A 19,732-nucleotide genomic window follows, 5' to 3' on the forward strand; every position below is an offset into this window, starting at 1 on the left:
GCTCACAGCTCTCTCCTCCCCACGCACAGCATCGCCAGTATCAACCACCTCTGCTTGCCTCAGGGGCCTACCACGGTCTTGTCCCAGGTGGTCACCCAGTACTAGCATCCTCATCAAGGCTTGCCCGGCTCCCCAGGGGAGCCAATGCCACCTGGCTCTTCTCCTTCCCCCAGAAGCAAATTTCTTGCCCTCCCCCAAGTACTTCCTTGATGTAAGTTCCTTTGGGAGGAAGCCAGGGAACCACCCCAGCTCCTGATCCACCCCGCAGCCTCAGCCAGTAGCCCCCATCCCCTCTGGGAAAGCAGAGCCCCTCCCTGACAGTGTCCCCACCCAGGCAGTGAGGGTGGCACTTCCAGCACCTCCAGGGAGCTTCCCGCAGTTTTCCCAGGAAGCCAGAGGAGGATTTCCAGGGAGAAAAATCTCAGAGCATCTGGGGACATGAGCAGCTCACCCACTCGCTACCCAAGCAACCAGATTCCCCCAGCTCCTGGCAGGCTCCAGGGGCTGAAGGAGAAGACAGAGCTGAGGCAGGGGCAGGAATGGGCTCCCTCCTCCTAGAAGTCCCATCCAGTCCTGCCTTGCCTACCTGTCCCTACACTCCTTCCCCAGCCCCTCTTCTCCTGACTTGAGAGGCAGCCGCACTGAGCTGCCTCTCGCTCTGTTTTCTCCACCCTGGGCCAGCAGAGGATACTGCTGAGTAATCCCAAACTCACGGCGGATCCCCAGCCCTGAAAACAGGGCAAAGCCCAAGGAAACCTACTGATCCTGGTCCTTGCCAACCAGGGAGGAACATCTGTGTTTCCTCGTAATGGCTTATATTCCACAGACTCTGCCCTGCCCCAAATACCCCAGCCCTGGCCCCGAGACAACCACACAGAGAAGCTCAGTGCCCCCTTCTCCACTTCCCACGCACCTGGTAACATTCCCTTCCAGTCCCCCAGACACCAAGCTGCACAGAGTAACAGCAGCCGACCGCCTGCAGGATTCCCAGTCATGATGTTGCATCAGCCCCCACCCTACCCAAAATATCCTCACCCCCACCACCTCCTCTCCTCCAGCCATCTCCATGGTGACAGCAGCATGACTAATGACACCCTATCAGCTTCAGACTCAGGAGCACAACTCCCCCTCCCCCTTAACCTCTCCCCCCCCCCCCCCCCCCCCCGCTCCGGGATTTCTGCAGATTGGATGCAAACCAACAGTGGCAGGGACATTCTCGAGAGATTTCCAGAGGCAAGGATGGGAGTGGGTTGCATGTCTTAAAAAAAAAAAAAACCAGTTCAACAAACCCAATCCCAACTGCACCCAAACCATCCAGCTGAGAAAGCAAAAAGAATCCAAACAAAACCCACACAGGCCTGAGAATTCATTGGCCGCCCACACCCCCGCCGCCCCTCCCCCTCAGCTGCTGCTACACACACAGTGGGAGATTAAGGGATCACCAGAGGAGACCCTTTATTTTTATCCAATCCCATCAAACACTTCACCTCTACCACACACACACACACACACACACACACACACACACACACACACACAAGGTACCTTGACAGCAGCCCCTTGCCCCCACGGCCCGGCTCCTTCACCAGCCTTTATTTCCACCTGCAAAAGAAGCCGGAGAGACTGATGAGCCAGGCTGACACCAGGAAAGCAGCAAAGTCCTTCTGCTGCACCCCCAGCACCGCTGCAGGGAAAGGGGGAGAAGGGGAGGCACGGGGCCTCGGAAAGAAAGGATAGCAGGGACCATCTTCCTGCCTCCAGCTGCCACCCAGACGCGCGGTGGAAGGGCTCATTCGCCTTCCAGAGTGTTTTTGTTTTCATTTCTCCTTTTTCCACCCTCCCAAGATCCAGGAGGGCTCTGCCCCTCCTCCTGCGTCCGGTCTAGCCTCGTCCCTCCCCGCCCTGCCCGCTCTACCTCGGCCGGCCTCCTCTGGTGCATCGGCCGGCGGGCCTCCCATTATCCCCGCCGGAGCGCACGGAGGGAGGCACTGCAGAGGCGGCGGCGGCCAGCTGCCGGCTTGGCTCCCCTCCCCGCCGCCGGCGAGGCTGGTGTGGAGGGGGCGGCGCGCTCGCCAGCCAATCCCCGCCGCCGGCCGAGCGGGGGCAGGGCCGCCGGGGGTTGGACCTGCCCAGCCGGGAGGCGGGGGCACAGCCAAGGGTGCCGGAGCCTAGCTGGCTGTGGCCCAGGCCCGCCGCCGCTCCCCGACAGGCGGGGAATCCCGGGACACCCTCAACAACTCCCGAGTCGGGGACCAGAAGGTAATACCCAGAGGCATCCTCTGCATCTACAGGGTCAAAGGCAGACTGCGTCGGGGTCGAGCAGATGCTGGCAGGCTTCCCCCTCAGGCCACGCTCTAGCCCTAGGACACCAGCAAACTGCCTCATCCTAGCAGCAGCTAGGACAGTGCTAGGCGCTATAAAAGCAATAGCCCCTGCAGCCTCAGAAGAAAAAAATAAAGCCTTGGCAGTATGAACCTTTACCCCATTTTGCAGATGACGAAACAAGGCAAGACGAGTGAAGTAACTTACCCAAGGTGACACAGCTAGAAAACGGCAGCACTGGGACTCCAAGGCAGGTCTATCCGGCTCTACAGACCAGACTCTCAACCATTATGCAGTCCTACTCCTCCCTCCCTCCAGCAGATTTCCTCTTGGAGCCAACATTGCCTGTGGCTCAAAGCCTCACCAAGTAAGACTGGCCCTCCCTTGCACACGAACACCACCTCACCCTAGGAATACTCATCCCTAGTGCCTGAACATAGGCCACCCCCTCCAGACAGCCTCACCACCACCACCACCACCCTCAATGTTTCCTCCTCTTTTAGAAAGGCCACAGGAGGAGGCGCCTCCAGACTTCAGGGCTTCCCATCCCCTGGAAAGGCTGAGGAGGGGAGGCAGCCCAGACTCTGAGCCTTTGAAGCCTGCAGCACCCAGGAGACTGAAGGAGAAAGAACAGAATGGGGAGAGGAAAGCCCTGCAGTTCCTAGGCAACCCAGGAGACATCCTGCTTCACCCCATCCCCTCCCTGTAGCTGAACACCCCAGAGCTTCTGTCTTCTACGAGGGGGACCCTTATATGGTCTCTGGTACTCATGTATCTGGTTCAGCTTCCTGGCTCCACTATCTCGCTGCAGGACCTTGGTGGTGGTACCTTACCTCCCTTAGCCTACTTTGCAGTTCTATTTTACAGAAGCAGCTACCTCGTACAAAGGTGTGAGGATTCTGTGAAAAAATGCAACACAGTGCCTGCCACACTGCAGGTGCTGCTAGCTACCACTCAACTTCTGAGAGAGCTCATTGTGTGCTACTTTTCAACTCACAGATGTGACTTGTAGGACTAGTTAGGATGTGTGAGAGCTCATTTCAGTGATGTGCTCTGCTACCAACTCCACCACACCTGCCCAATTACTGCCCCCTCCCTGAAGCTCCAAGGGGGTACTCAGAATGGGACGAGCTGCCTCATGAGAGACAGCAAAGCTGGGCTCTGGTGAGGAGACTCCAGAAGGCACCAGGACCCACACCTGCCTCACCTCTGGGGGCAAAGAGCAGCCCTACTGGGCTCCTCCCTAGGGCAGGGAGGAAGGCAGGTGACAAGGCAGGGCAAGGAGCATTGTCCTGAGCCATGGGCTTCTGCACCCCTTGGCTCTTACCTTGGCCAGGCCAAGTGAAGTCCCTCCTTTATCCTAGTCCCCAAAACCCCTGCCCCACCCACCCTCATACAGTCTGCTGCCGGATAAGAGCAACTAACACTGCTTGGACAGTAACAATCAATACTGTTGTTGCTGTGGCTGCCACAGTTTATCAAGCCCCTGCTAGGTACCAGGCCCTGTGCCAACCATGCTGTGGGAGCATCTCATTTGACTTGTCCGCACACAACCTTATGGGGAAGTGGGCTTAGAGATGTTGTTACTTGCCCATCAACACACAGCTGGTGAGTGGTGAGCTAGAATTCCAACCCAGGTGTTTCTCATTCCAGTTCTTTAAGCCCTCTCTCCCAGCCAACCTCAGGGAAACTTAAAGAGGGATAGGGTCTCTTGAACCAGACCACTTCCCTTTAAGCTATGGGTCTAAGAACAGTAATATTTTCATGCCTCAGAGACTTGGCGATGCTGCTCCTTGCCTAGGTTCCCTTCCCTCTCCCCCACCTGGCAAGCTAATATGGTACAAGGCTTAATCCAAATGTCACCTGCCACTGCTACCTTCCCAGCTCATCTAGCCCTCAGGAGCTTCACCCACTCCTCCTGGGGCCTCCTCTAGAGCCGTCACTACCAAGTGCAGTTATTTATTTACACGGCCGTCTTCCCCACGTGGGCAGGGGCCCCGTCTTCCCCACTCACTAGGCTCTGCACAGAGCTGGAATGTGCTGAGCTGAGTTTCTACACAAGGAGGGTGGAGAGGCAGGGGGTTGGGCACTGAGACGTAGAGGACACTCTCCTGGTCGGCCTGTTCTCTGAGGTCCCCAGGGATCAGAGGAATACTTGCTCTCCTGGGAGGGCACGACCTGCCATCTGAACTATAGCCGAGGCCGAGCCTTGTTCAGCCAGCACACGTCTTCCTCACAAGGCTGCAAGAGCCACCCTGACTCTCTGCTTGAACCACAGGTCCCGCCTCACCCCCCGCAGACTGCAGACACCCTAGCAGAGCCCGTGGTCCCCAACGCAGGGCACCTGTGACCATCTCTATCCCACCCTGGCCTCCTGCCCTTTTCTGAAGCACCTGGAATGCTACAGCTCCAAGGAGACACCGAGGTGCATGCTGGGGCCACTCTGCCTCCAGCGGGGACATTCTCCACACCTCACACCTGACCCCCTCCCCTATCTGCCCCTCTTTCTACACTTGGGGCTTCACAGTGACCAACCCAGAGGTGCCTGGGACCCCTCTGCATAGGAGCTGGAGGTCCCTCCCCACCTTCCATCATGACCCCTAGACCCCACTGCACTCCCAGCAGGAGGAATGGGGCCACGGCCCTCCCCACTAGGGAGAGGTGAATGGATTAGCTCACTCTCAGAACCCACAAAATACCCCAACACAGAGAACCTCAGAAACACAGTTACCTACAGGCCAGAACCTACACAGATATATAAAGACTAGGAAATGGGGATGCATCCAGAGATAGATTTGGGGGGGGGTTTATAGGAGGATCAACCAAGCAGCAACGCCATGCCAAGCCCCATAATTGGACCATGACGTACTGTATCTTATTTAACCCTCAAAACAAACCAATGAGACAGGAATTACTAATGCCCATTCTACAGACTGAAAAATCGGGAGACTGAGCAGGGCTCTCGCCTCCCCCCCGCCCCCCGCCACTCGTAGCAATACAGCTGGTGCTGCTCTGTGTAGCTCTATGATTTTCTTATCAACCTACCTTTTCTAGAGTTGGCAGGGGGTAGATGACAACTTCTCCTCTCTTGCCGTGCCTGTGTCCTAAAGAAGGTCACTCCCCACAGGGCTTTACTTCAAAGCTCAGTTCAAGCCCCACTTCCTCCAGGAAGCCTTCTCAGGTTACCCTAGACCTCTGCCAGCTGACAGCACTTCCAATGTTTCTCATTTGACACTTGGTACTGCTATCCGTCTCTGTGTGTCCTGCCTCTCCAACCAGAATGGCTAGAGTCGTGCCTCTCCAAAGCCCCGGGGTTTTTTTTTTGTTTTGTTTTGTTTTGTTTGCCCAGCATTCCACACACTGAAGGCACTTGGAATCGACTGTGGGGGAAATCTGTGACCTTCCCTTCCCTCTCCATCACACAAAGGATCTGCCAAAGAAACCCAACATCCTCTCCACCTTCAGAACCTATGTTTGAAGTCACCGGTGTCCACACATCAATTTCCACCCAAGTAATTGCAGCCCATCACACACACATCATCCCCTATATTTCAAACTCTTTGCAGTTGTCATGGGAACTGCCTTTGCCTTCATTCACAGATCAGGCCTCACAATTAGCTTTGGCAGCGGAAGTCTGTATCAACCGCAATCTCGGGGAGGAGAAAGACAAGGAGGTGAAAGAACAGCAGCAAAGGAAGAAAAGGTGCTCCTCCCTGGAGATGCAATAGAACCAGACTGGACTCAGGCACCCAGTGATGTCAGAGGGAAAACAGAGCCAGCCAGCAACTCCACCTGCATATTTCCACACCAACAAACAGAATGCACCCAGACCCCCCCAGGCTGACAAGCAGCAGCTGTGGCTCTGCCCACACCCCACAAGCCATCCTAAATGCTTGTAAGAAGGTCTTATATTCTATGAACCTCATCACGGTCTCCCCACCCCAAATTCAACAGCCTTGGACCACCAAATGTTCCAAGATCCAAGCAAATAACACAGAACCTTCATTGAGAAGGTGAGACAGGAATACTGAGTGGTTTAGAAACCTGGGGGCAGCCCCAGGGGAAGACTTCCAAGAATAATTAACACAAAGCATCTTACCTTCCACCTTGAGGATCCATGAACACCCTCAGCTGGTGCCCTGTGGTCTGTCTGCGTCCTTCCACACCACTGCCGCCAGCCGTGAGCATTCGAGTAGCATCTCTGCACAGCTCAGTTTCAGGGGAGATGCCTCCCTCCTCCTAGAAGTACCCCCCCTCATCTTTCACATATCACTACGCTGAAACTCTCAAAACAGGTCCCTTCCCTTCCACGATGGTCTCTCTCCACCTAACAGTGACTAAGGCTGGTCTCTGCCCTCAAGGCATCCCTCCCTTGTAGCCCTACCAGACTAATAGTTTGTTGCCACGCTTGCCTCCCTCCCCAGACTGTGAGCTCATTAAGGACACAGTAAATGCTGCCTCCCCTTTACCGACGGCTCAGGCTCAGCGCAGCGCCTCGCACACAGCCAGTCCCAGGCGAGATGTGCTGAAGGAGGCTGGGAAGGCAACTTGCAGGTTTACCAGTCAAAGCAGATGACGTCCTGTCTCTGAAAACTTAAGCGACGCCAGAGAGAGAAGCTGCCCTCCCCCGGCACAGGGGACACTGGAGGTCCTGGGACTGAGGAAGCATTCCAGGAAGGTGCCTCTCCTCCGTATCCTCCTAGCACCAGCTCTTCTCCTCTCACTGGCTCCCAACACCCCCACCGCATCCTGCAGCGTCAACCATCCAGACAGGACCCAGGCTAATGGTGAGAGGATGCCATTCCCTCTCTCTTCTGGGGCTCCAGGATCATTCCCAGCATCAACCAGGGAACTGGGGTACCCAGAGCTTACTCTTAAAGGGCAGAGAAATCAATAAAAAGACAGAACAAAATGAGACCAGAGAGAGCCACCCAGTGTCCTTCCCACAAGAAAGGCTCAGAAGGGAACAGGCTCTATGGTCCGGTACCTTGCTACTTGTTTTTGACCCAGCATCTCCACACCCCTTCCTGAGGCTTCCTCTGGCAGTAATTAAATGGGGTGGGGGACTATGGGACACATGCATTCTGGCAAATGCTCCCAAATGACTCTACCTAATGCAACTCCCTTTCCATTTGGAGCATCTAGAGTTGCTGCTCTACTAGTAGTGGGAGGTGCATTATTCTGTCCACGAATTCCCTGGCTGGGTGTGGGGAGACAGGGCACAAGGGAGTTAGAACATGTACAGGTCAGAGCCAGCAGTGCAGGAACAGAGCTTGTGCGACCTGAAGCAAGCAAGCAACCCCCTGTGGTCACCGGAAGGCTGGCCAGTTAACCCACACTGGGCGCCGGCTTTTTTTTTCCCTCCCTCAGTGACTAATAAAAACTTAGGTTATCAGATTTCTTAAGCAAATGACAGGAGACAAGGCCACAGAGGGGTGTGTCCACTCCAGGTGTGCCAGCAGCCTGGGCCCTGCACAGACACACTCAGGCAGAGGCCCAAAGCAACCCTAAAGGACTCTCCCAGCCAAAGTGCAGCAGGGCTCAAGGTAGATAAAGGGGTCGTATTCCTTTCCAACACCTTCTCTCTTCCTGAGCATCCTGCCCTCAATCCACAAGGGAACTATAAAGAAGTGATGGGAAGGGGAGGAGGAATTAGTGACAACTCCTGAGACCCCTGATGTGGTCTTTCAACTCACCCAGTCACCACACTCCCCTCTCCAGGATGAGAGGCCCAAGGCAGAGAGGTGACTGCTGACTTGGGGTGGGGCATGTGCCCGAGTAAGAACCCTCAGGCAAGGTTCACCAGGGCTGCTGGGTACCAGTGAGGGTGGAAGAAGCCACTTCCCCCCAGGCAGCTTCAGAGAGGCCTTCAGATGGGGAGCCACACCGCTTTCCTATTGTTTTTCCCCACAGCAGATAATTAAAACATGGCCCGTGCCTTCGAGGGAAGCAATAAATAAAGAGAGCATGCTCAGTAAAAAAAAAAAAAAAAAAAATGCAATAAGCTTTGCCTTGGGTTGTTTAGAACCCAGGAAAGCATTGCCCCCTCCATACCCCTCACCACTTACCTTGGGGTGGGAACAGGAACCCTATCCCAAAATATCCTTCCAGGAATAACCAACTGGGACAGCTATGTCCCCAACCCAGAAACAGTCTTCAGTGAGGGTTCAGAGACCACGCAGGGAAACTCCATGTCCAGTAGAACTACTCATATTGATAAAAAATCTAACACACAAACCACTTGAAAGGTAGCTAGTGTGCCTGAGTTTCTGAATTTAATTTTAATTAATTTTAATTTCTGTAGCCACACATGGCTAATGGCTATCATATTGGACAGCTCAGGTAGAGCATGCTTCTTAAATTTGGGAGGTCATGAATACTCTTGAGAATTTGCTGAAAACCACAGCCCCTCTCCCCTGAGAAAATATACCCCTGCACATTCACACACTTGGCTGAAATTTTCAGAGTTTACAGACCATATTCCAACCCAGGTCTGAGATCAATCAGGTCTAGAAATTGACCAAAAACGTTATGGCCTAAGAGCGATGTTTCTTCTGCAACGTAGTTGTCTAAAGAATATGTTATACTTTACACAGTTTGAGCAAGAGACCACCACGTGTGGAAGACCCCGCCTGACAGAGGACGTCCTTGTAACATCCCAGCCAGAACATCCATCCTCTACTCAGACCCACGCAGGCACAGGGCTGGTTCTTCAGTCTTGGAACAGCTATAAATGTTAGAAAATTCTTTTTTTCAAACATGGATTCAGGGAGATCAGCTCAGTGCTTTCTGACGACCTAGAGGGATGGGATAGGGAGGGTGGAAGGGAGATGCAAGAGGGAGGGGATATGGGGATATATGTATACATATAGCTGATTCACTTTGTTGTACAGCAGAAACTAACACACCATTGTAAAGCAATTATACTCCAATAAAGATGTTAAACAAACAAACAAACAAACATGGATTCAGTCTACCTGCTAACTTCTACCCTCGAATAAAAGTTCCACACATTCCCCTACACAAAGGGACTGACTCCCTCTTCCACACAGGACTCGTCTTAGCCTGCGTTCCTCTACTCATTTCCAAGCTGAATAACTCATCTTCTTCAGTTGTCCTGCATGTGACTACTCTGACAGAGCTCCTAGAGACAGGCTGTCAACACACCTTTCAGAGTTTCAGCTATTCCTACCTGCCATTTCTTTCTTTGCTTAAAAACAAGTGCAGAACTTTGGATTTACCCTGATTAAATTCCAATGAGTTTGGCTGAGGCCCATGGTTCCAGACTGCCCCCAATCTTCTTAACCCCTTGTTCTATCATTCAACTCAAATATCGGCATCACCACGACTACCGCTGCCACGACCCACCTACCCACTGATCACACCTGCTCCTACCTACATCTTATGAAGAGGGGGCACACATCCCTTCAGCTCCTAAGCCTCCAGACCCTTCCATGAGATCCCGGGTTCTATGGGTGTGCTCCTCCTGGTCACAACTACCACCAGCTACTACTCTCTCGTGGGGCTCCCATGTTCCAAGTCAGACTGCTGGGCAGCAAACATCTTCCGAGAACCCTTTCCCAACTGTTCTCAGAACACACACACACGTTCTTAAAGGGCTTATTTTATTGATAACTCACTAGACTAGAAAGAAATGGACTCCAGAAAAACAAGAATAAACATGAAGTAAATCTCAAGATGTTCTTATCTCCCTGGCATACAGGGTAAATGGGTTGGATCACCCTCCTTACCCTTGTTGACAACTGGAGTTCTTTTTTTTTTAAGTGTAATATATCAAATTTTTATTCCCATTACGTCTTTTTTTTAAAAGATTTTTTTGATATGGACCATCTTTAAAGTCTTTATTGAATTTGTTACAATATTGCTTCTGTTTTATGTTTCGATTTTTTTGGTCACGAGGCATGTGGGATCTTAGCTCCCCGACCAGGGATCGAACCCACACCCCCTGCGCTGGAAGGCTAAGTCTTAACCACTGGACCGCCAGGGAAGTCCCTGCAACTGGAGTTCTTTACCTCTGTTCATCAAGACTTACTTCTGTCCCCTTCTCCACTCACAGAAGTGCCATAGGCCGGCTCAGCAAACTCGCATGGACATACAAATCACCTGGGAATGTGGTTAAAATGCAGATCCTCATTCAGTAATTCTGATGTAAAGCCTGAGATTCTGCATTTCTAACAACGTCCCAGATGATGCCGAGGCTGCTGGTCCACTGATTAGCAACGAGTAAGTATGGCTGTAAACCATTCGGGTGCCCTAAGACTCAGGTGAGCAATTTGCAGTAAAGAGTCCTGGTGGGTGCCCATCATTCAGCTTTCATCTGTGTCAGAGGAGTTCCACAGTAACTACACATTAGATACACCTGGGGAGCCCCAGCCCAGTAGAGATCCACCCAAGACCAATCAAACTAGAATCTATGGGGGTGGGATCCAGGTGATCCCAACATGGAATCCCTGATCCACACTGGTTGATTAAAAAGTTTGAACAAGGCAGTTATACCTGTGCCCTCTTCAGGATGACTTTAAATAAAAACTGGTCCTCTGATCTGTCCACGAAGCTGGCAGGAAATAACATTTATCTGCAGAAATCCAGGCCCATTGGTTTGACTGAGTTTCTTTGTAAAGAACCACAGGGACCCTCAAAGCTCACCACTGTCTTTCTAAATCTCACGAACCACCTTTTAAAAAATCTGCTCTAGAACTGTCAAAAACTGACATTGGTTTACAATTTCCAAAATCTCTTTGAAAAATGGAACTTTCTGCCTGTCTCTGGTCTTTTGGCCCTCTTCCAATCATCAGAATTCCATAACGATATCATTCCATGAGTATATCTGAAGGTGTGCAGTAGGGAGTGAATGACTCAGATTCAGGTAGGGTAGCTGGCTCTCCTTTCCTAACCACACATGCTGTGGTCTCTCCCCAGTTTATACTCCCTGGCATGACAGGGATCTAGTGGCTTCTCTCTCTCTGTCACTAGTTCTGCTCCAAAGCTGTAAGACTGTCTCTTCCTTCTCTGCTCTTGCTGGGAATATATAAAAGCCTTTTATTGTCTTGAGCATTTTCCACCACCTCAGCACATTCTGGCCACTGGACTCCCTTACGTCCCTCTTAGGGCGTCAGGCTACACTTGAAGCGCACCCCTTTCCATGTAAACAGCATGGTCTTTTACTATCTGCACTCAGAGACGGCAGCCCAAGCAGCCACATGGATGGTTCAGATCTTCCCCAGTCCCACCACCTTCCTCCTTAGGGCACCATTTAGGACCGTTAAGTCAGCATTTCCTGTTTCAAAAGCAATCTGACCCCTCCAGCTAACTTCCCTTTTAGAGTCTGTAGCCATGGGGTTAAAACTGTTTACAACTGAAAAACAATTTTCTGAAGTCTATGGTAAACACCTCTCCTTGACCAAGCTTCTCACTGGATTCAGAAATGCTGAGATGGGGTCCCTTTCTCTAAAGAGTCTCATCACTTCTACTTTACCAATCAATTCTTCCTTTGCTGGTGGGAACTGGTGCCAGCCTGACAGCATCCCTCCTCATAGCCTCCATCTGCAGGAAGCCAGAGCTACTAGCAGGTGAGGCAAGAAGTGGTCAGGTTCTGATATTGTTGAGAGATCCCCAATTCCAAGGTATCCTGTCTCAAAACTGGCATAGAGCTTTGTTTCAGCCACTAAATCCAACTGGCTGAGGGCTAGACACACCATATATATTTCTATTTCTCTTCATTTCTCACCCAGAACATTCTCGGTCATGCTTCCAGCCTTATGTATACATACTTCTAGGGAAGTTCTTCTCACAAAGGGGTTTTCTCCTACCCTTTTTATCAGACATTTACGTCCCTCACCATGAGCAACTTTTCAGTCAGGCCCTGGGCCACAGCGGCTCCTTGCTCCTGGGTGTCCAGCCTCCTCCCCCAGCAGAGGCCGGCAAATGTCTCCCTCCCTTTGCCTGGCCCCACCGTTCTATAAGCAAGCAGGGATGTCTTGAAACAAACATTTAATAAACAATTAAAGCTCAGAGACTAACAGACACAATTTTTATGCATAAAGATTAATTCTTTTCTAGATGTTCTAGGCATGTGTTGTCACCGTGCACGGATTACCTACCATGTGCTAGATGTTCTGCATATTTTTTTTTTTTTTTTTTTTTTTTTTTTTGCGGTACGCGGGCCTCCCACCGCTGTGGCCTCTCCCGTTGCGGAGCACAGGCTCCAGACGCGCAGGCTCAGCGGCCATGGCTCACGGGCCCAGCCGCTCCGCGGCATGTGGGATCTTCCCGGGCCGGGGCACGAACCCGTGTCCCCTGCATTGGCAGGCGGACTCTCAACCACTGCGCCACCAGGGAAGCCCTGTTCTGCATATTTTATCTCAATTAATCCTCACAAAGAAGGGTTAACCCATCTGACATATGAAAACACCAATGCTCAAGAGAGTCAGCGGCACAGCCCTTACTTTGGGTTCTGTATCTTCACACTCACCAAATCCTACTTTTCCAGTCAGCCGTCTTCATTGTGCTACAAGCCACCACTCAGGTAAAAAGAATGTGGAAGTCAAATAGCCTCCGACATCAGCCTAGGATCTAAATCCTCCCTGGAACTAGGAAGGAAGACCTCAGTTACAGGAATGAACACCTTCAGGTGTGTTACCTCTCTTTAGGGCCCAGAGAAGTAAGTAGTCACCTACATCTGTGGTGGACAGGACCAACCCTGGGAGCTGCCTCTACTACTAAAATGCTGAACTTTTCTGAGTAGATGGGCTCTGCAGCACCACCTACCCGCACTGGGTAAAAAATTGAGGAGCAGGGAAGGAAGACAAGATAGTCAAGATAATGTTCCCCCTCTCACAGGATGACACAAAGCAGCTGTCAGCAGATAGCTCAGAAGAAGCCCCAAAGGAAGCTGGAGGACGTAGAGACAGGATGGAAGTAAAGAAAGGTGCCCAGAAGAGGAGACGCTGAGAAGCGCAGGTGCAAAGAGAGGGTCTGATTCCCAAGAGGCTCCTGGGATGCTGTGTCTTGTCCCACCTGAAGAGCAGGGGCCAAGTTCTAAAGTTCTATGGGTCTCACAGATGTAGAGAACAAACGTATGGACACATGGACACCAAGGAGGGAAAGTGGCTGGGGCGGGGGTGGGTGGTGGTGGGCGGGATGAATTGGGAGATTGGGATTGACATGTATACACTAACATGTATAAAATGGATAACTAATAAGAACCTACTGTATAAAAAAATAAATAAAAGTAAAAAAATAAACAGCATGTACAGCTTGAAAAACAATAAAGTTCTATGGGTCTCCTCCTTTCCTGACCTCCCAAATCCTGGGACAGGTCCCCTCTGCTACATGGCTGCTCAGACCTAGTGAAGGTCTCAGCAGTTCCCTGGGGGCTGTAAACGCTGGGCTGCTTCCCTGGGCTCCCTCACTCAGGCACAGCCTCTTGGGCCTGTCAACTCTGCCAGAGATACATTCGTCAAATGCAGTGTAGCCTGGACAGTGGTTCCCACACTTTCAGCCTTCAAGGACCAATTTAAAAAAATTGTGGAGACAGACACTAGTTACCGTTTTGTATTTTGCCAAGTAAAGACTTTAAAAAAAAAATAGATTTAATTTTTATCAACACCTCCATTTCATTAAAAAATAGCACACTTTTAAACATCAAGAAATAGAAAGTATCTATCCTTAAAACAAAGTACTGCTCTTTAAGTCAAAGAAAGTTAACTTTAAGACAAAGCTCACTCCATTGTCCCCTTTCCATTGTTTCTCCAAAAACTGGGAGAGCTCTGTCATGGGACAGCACAGGTGCACAGATCAGCACGTGGACCCTCTGTCCAGGGGGGATCACAGGACACCAGCCACATTTTCCTGACCCTGGGGGCCTAGAGGGGCAGCCGGCCATGGCAAGGTCCACAGGGATGCAGACATCTCTCCGCCAGGTTGTCTCTAAGCCTCAGCCAAGCCAGATCCCCGGTCTCTTAACCACGACCACCGGAAGCCCAGGCCAGCAGCTTACACACAAGGATGACAGGCCCCTGGCTTCACTCCCAGCCCCTTTCACTCAGGTATGCCTCATTGTTGCCGAAAGAAGAGCTTAAACACAGTTCACAAGAGCCACGTGTTCCAGCCCAGAAAGCTCAGCCCGCTTCATCCCCCAGGGTTTGAGAGGAATGGAGTGAGAGAAAGGTGGAAGAGAAGGAGGTAAACCCTATCAGGAAGCAAGCAAAGGAATCAAGCTTTACAAGGTAGACGAGGCAGGTCCTACTTATACCAAAACACGAGATCTCATGCCCAGGAGTGAAGCCTACCCCTGATCCCACCCCCCTTTCAGAAATGACCCACAGAGCACTGGGCCAGCAGGATGCCAACTCCCCCAAACACCAGCAACATAAAGGAGCTGGACACAGTCTCCCAGGCTGGGGTGGGGAGCTGCAGAAGTGATCCAGATGTCTGCTTTAACCTGAGACCGGGGAAATACAGCATCAGTCTGCCGTCCCTGGACCGTGATATGCAGCTTCCACAGGGAGTGGGCAAGACAAGGTGAGAAGGGGCAGAAACACCCCAGCAACACCCACTTTCCTGACCAAAACACTGGGATCTTTCTTCCCAGCCACGGGACCACAGCCCCACCAAGCTGGCGGCACAGCTCTGAACTCAGCAGTTAGGGAAATCCCGAGTGCAAGCCGCCAGCCCATGGAAGCCACAGGTACCCCGGCTCTCAGAAGTACAGCGGTTTCCAGCCCAGCTAGAGAGGGCTTCAAAGGCCATCAAGCACAACCCCTGCATCCCCCAGGCAGAAGACAGACCCAGAGAGGGGACCTGAGTTGTCCGAGCCCTCGGACAAATCAGTGGCAGAGCGGGGGAGTCCCACAGACTGTGCAGGCCTCCGTCTCTGTCCAGCGCCAGTTCCGCTGCCTGGAGCAACCTCGGCCGCTACACTGCTCCTCCCAAGCTGCTCAACTTCACTCGTCCCTACCTCTGCCAACTCTCCGCTGTTACAGCTGCTACCAACCTCATGCTGGCAGCCCACCACCAGAATGGAAAGGAAAGATGGCCAGTGCAGGGTCACTGCCTCTCCACTTCCTCCTCTGCTCTCATTCCAACTCCTTCCCTCTCTCTGCCTCCCTGCTCATAATTAAGGAAGTACTCCTTCCTGGGGTTGACAGTGTCTCAAAAACAATCATTCATTCATTCAATTGGTATCTGAGTCCTTACTACACACCAAGGAACTGAGCCAGGCCCTGAGAACACAGAGATAAATGGTCCTTGACCTCAAGAAGTACTGTTTAGTAGGGGAACCCAAATCATGGGTTTCTCATTAAGTTCCCAAACACTTTTAGGTATCATCCCAAAAATGATGGTACCCAAAAAGATTTAGGGAAAGAAACATCCCACTCCCTCAGGGAAGCATAAAAAACACCGTGTCACTCCAAATTTTTATTTCCAAACCCATCAGCCTCCAACCCTTACCTGACACCATCACTCCCCACATCACCCAAGCATTGGTGTGACCTTGAAACACATCTGAGGCTTCAAGCAGGACAAGGAACTTCCAGAGATAAAGCTGGATATCATTGTCCTGCATCAAATGCAAACATCAGAGATGAGACTGCTAGCTCAGAGCCCTCTACAACCCGGTTCCTCTCCCATCAGTTGTCGGCCCGGCAAAGGAGCCTAAAGCAGCTTCCAAAGACAGCAACACTCCTTTTTATGGCCCCACTCAAAGTTGGACCAGGAGGATCAAAGCGGGAGAGTGGGCTTAACTGGCTTTAGCAAGACCCCTGTGAACACAGCACCCTCAAGGAAGGGTCTGGGCAGCCATGCAAGATCCATCTTACCTCCTTGAGAAGCCCCACTTTTTTCTTCAGCACCTCACACTTGCGCAGTTTGCAGATCTGATGTGTGCGGCGGTTGGTACAGCTGGTGCAAGCCCCACAGTTTTCTAGCCGCCGGCAGGGCTCGCAAGTACCACACCGTTTCCGTTTCTTCCGCCCATCTCCACTCCCTCGGAGTTGCGGTTCACTCCCAGCCATTGGGAGCCCAGGCCCCTGGAAGCCCCCTACCATCACCTGGCCCTGAGGGAAGTCATAAAGGCCTGGCAGGTCTGGCTGGACTGCCAGGGGCACCTGAAACTGACTCATGACGCTGCCAGAGGTGGGGGCATAGGTGCTGGGACAGAGCCACAGTCCAGCTCCCTGCCTCCAAAGGCCACCAACAGGTCCTTCTCTCCTAAAGCAGTCAAAATCTACAAGGTGAAGGCAAGTAGCTCCAGGCTCCGGGATGGGTGCCTCTTCTCAACCCCTCTTCACCTCCTCTGCAGCAGTCTCATAGGACTCAGTTGGGGGCCACTCTCCCACCTGATGGGGCCCGGGATCTGGGGGAGGACACCAGCGGCAGTCCCCAGAGACGGGATCATCTTGGATGGGTGGGTTCTTCACCCTCACCCACTCTGGACCCAGGCATGAGGTATGCCAGTAGGTGTGTGATGGGGGCAGGGCAGGGTGAGGAGTTTCTCCTCCGGTATTTCTTCTCCCGGGTCAGGATGATGGAGAAGGCAGCGCTGCCTGAAAAAGAGACAGAAAGGGGAAGCGCATCACTCGGGGCTCGGGGACAACTTTCACATGTTACCTCTTCCTGCTTCTGGGAAAAGGGAAGATGGGGGAAGAGAATGGGCTTGCTCTCATGAAGTTCTGCCCAGAACCTCTGGCAGGGCACACTAGCACCCGCTCCCTGAGGGAGAAGGCCTGGGGCCTGACGGGGTGGTAAGGAAACCTGGACGGCGAATTTAACGGGGTGGTCAAGGTGAGATTTCTAAGAAAGTTGTCCTTCGCCCCACCCCCATGGGCTTGGGAGAGTTTTGCCAAAATTCCCACACACCCCTCACTGGAGGTCGCTAGGCCCTCCCCAAGGGAGCACAGCTTTCAAAATAAAGTTTGCAGAGAGCTTCACTCGGCGGGGCTGCCCGGGCGCCCCCTGCACGGAAGCGGCCTGGAGAGGGGCGCGCCCGGGGTAGCCCGCGCCGGCCGCCCAGCCGCGCTCCCCGCCCGACGGCCGGACCCGTGAGGGCGGCCCGCTCCGACAAGGGGGCGCTAGGAGGGGGGCGCGCTCCGGCTCAGGCCCGGCGCGCGCGCACAGCCTCTCGGGCTCCTTTGTTCTGGGGCCTCGGCCGCTCGGCTCCGGCGGCTCCGCAGCCCCCGCCCCGCCCCGCCGCCCCCGCCCGGCTCCGCTACACTGTGATCCACAGCACCCCCGCCTCGTCTCCCGCAACAAAGTAGCGGCCCCCCGGCCGGCCCCCGGGCCGTCCCCTCCCCCGCGGGCCGGGCCCCCCCCCCCCACGCCTCCCCTCCCCCACCCCGGAGCCGGAAAGGCACCGACTGCACCGACCTGCCCGCCGCCTCCGGGGCGGAGCGCACAAAGGGGCAAAGTTTCCCGGCCCGCGCCGCCGCCACCACCGTCGCGGCCGCCGCCGCCGCCTGGGGCGCCCGCCTCCTGGAGCGCCTGGCCCGGCCGAGCTCGGCGCACGGAGCCCCCCGCCCGGGCCGAGGAGGGGACGGCGCAGGAGGAAGGAAGAGGCAGCGGCGGCCGCGGCGGCAGCAGCAGCAGCAATGAAGGCGTCCGCGGGACTCCCCGCCCCCCGCGCGCCGCGGCACGTGCTCGCCCGGGGACTCCCCCGCCCGGGAGGGCGCGCACGTGCGGCCCCGCCGAGCCCCGCCGAGCCCCGCCGGGCCCCGCCGGCCCCGCCGCCTCCCTCTCCGCCGGGCTCGGGGCCACGCGAGGGGGGAGTTCCGCGGAGGGGGAGGGGACGGCGCGGGCAGTCCTCGAGCGGGTGGGGGCAGGGCCCGGCCCGGACGCCGCGCCTTTGCACCTGCAGTACTTCCCCTCCCCAGCGGTCGGTCCTCCCGGGACCCGGCCGCCCTCCTCCGGTTGGCCGCCACCGCCCTCCGGCGCTTCTGCAGCCCGGGCGGGCGCGGCGGGCGGCGCGGGGTGGGGCACGCGGACCTCCCAGTCTAGGCCCTCGGCGGAGCTGGCCTCGGTGTCCCCACTTCCTGCCACTCCCTGCGGGCCGAGCGGCCTGGGACGGCCCCGGCGACCCCGGGAGTCCTGAGCTCCGGGCCCGACTGACCCCCCTCTCCTGGCAGCCGCTCGCTCGCTCATTCCGAGGCAGGACAATGGGGTACATCGCGCGTTTGCGTACCGAGTCAGCCTGGCCGGCTAGGAGGGGATACCCGCGAGCAGGGGCCGAGGGCCAGCCGGGAGGCACCCTCGCGGGGGTGACGGCCGAGCGCCCTACCCAGGCGGACCCCGGGCCCCTACCATCGCGAGCCTCCCCCGCGCCGCTCTCGGCTCTTTCGCTTCGAAAACAAAGACTAATCCGATACCCCCGCCCTGCCTCCCAGAGGAGGGGAAACGGGCGCGTCGCGGAGGGTAACCGAGGAGGACAGCGTTCAGGAGGGGCTCGGACAGGCACCGAGGGGGCCGTGGCGCAACCGAGCCCTATAACCCAGCGCAGACACTTTGAAAAGTCACCCCGGGCTATTTTCCAGCCAAGGGGCAAGGCGTAAGAATATTTTCCAGTTGCCAAACTGCCGGTTCTCTCTGCTGCTTTTTTTCCCCTCACCTGTTGTTCAGGCCAAGTTGAAATTCCAGGTTAGATTAATTCAGCTCCACCCATCGGGCCTGACTGCCAGGCTGGTCCCCGAAGCTTCCTTCCACCTACCTGGGTTGCTGGGGAGAAGGGTGGGTCTCTAACACACACACACACACACACCCCCCACACACACCCAAACACGGGCAAGTCCTGGCAGAAACAGCCACGGGCGGACTGGCCTGACCAGTTTGGGCGGTGTTCAAGGGACCAGGTATCTGGCAGGCGTCGCCACCGGGATGAAGCTAACAACTCAGCCAAAACTGGAAAAAGAGCATTCGGCCGGTTATTTAAAAGAAGAAGAAAAAAAAAGTAATTGATCTCAAGTAGCGCTGTCCAGAAAGCCCTAGGCAGTAGGAGAAGCCCGGGTTCCGTCTGGAACTTCCCTCCCCACAGGGCTGATTTTGACAGCCTGCTCCAGTGGCCAGGTTGTCAGCTGTGGGAGGGCGGTGAACATGGCTGCAATACCTACTTCCTACTCTGGCCTTTGAGAGTAGGAAAGAATTTCTGTTCAGGGAAGTAAGACTAGAACTGAGAAGAGATACCAATAGAGTGCAATTTTCAGTCAAACATGAGAACAGTTTGTGGACTTTGTTTTTTATGTAATGAATGTTTAACGTTTTAAGTATTTTATTTTTAGTAAAAATTATGTATATTACAGAAAACAGGCAATAGAAAATTAGAAGACAAAAATAACCCCAATACAACATTTAACCTTTTGCTATATTTCCTTCTAGCCTTTTCTATTGTAGATTATTTCCT

The 19,732-nt window shown here is 54.0% G+C and overlaps 2 protein-coding genes across 6 annotated transcripts in view; one reads left to right on the forward strand and one right to left on the reverse strand.

Moving 5' to 3' along the window:
- TET3 (tet methylcytosine dioxygenase 3) overlaps positions 1-19,480 on the reverse strand; it is a 109,425-nt gene extending 89,945 nt beyond the window's left edge. Inside the window, exons 1-3 of one of the 5 annotated variants that reach the window (XM_029231474.1) lie at positions 18,944-19,480; positions 16,164-16,889; positions 1,546-1,602 (exon numbers count right to left, since the gene is read on the reverse strand). In XM_029231474.1, coding sequence (XP_029087307.1) covers positions 1,546-1,602; positions 16,164-16,466 — 360 coding nt within the window. In that variant the 5' untranslated portion in view covers positions 16,467-16,889; positions 18,944-19,480. Of the gene's footprint in view, positions 1-1,545; positions 1,603-1,915; positions 3,531-16,163; positions 16,890-17,202; positions 17,231-17,709; positions 17,834-18,943 lie in introns of those variants that run through there. The other 4 variants (XM_029231473.1, XM_029231475.1, XM_029231476.1 and 1 more) reach the window with 4 other exon arrangements.
- LOC114900440 (basic proline-rich protein-like) lies at positions 16,465-18,908 on the forward strand. Its single transcript, XM_029231600.1, has 2 exons — positions 16,465-16,479; positions 17,357-18,908. The coding sequence occupies exons 1-2, from the start codon at positions 16,465-16,467 to the stop codon at positions 18,428-18,430; spliced, it is 1,089 nt and encodes a 362-aa protein (XP_029087433.1). The 3' UTR covers positions 18,431-18,908.
- Positions 19,481-19,732: the final 252 nt, after the last annotated feature.

The sequence above is a fragment of the Monodon monoceros genome, unplaced genomic scaffold (assembly GCF_005190385.1).
Source record: "Monodon monoceros isolate NGI ecotype Baffin Bay Population unplaced genomic scaffold, NGI_Narwhal_1 Super_Scaffold_19, whole genome shotgun sequence".
Classification (NCBI taxonomy): Eukaryota; Metazoa; Chordata; class Mammalia; order Artiodactyla; family Monodontidae; genus Monodon; species Monodon monoceros.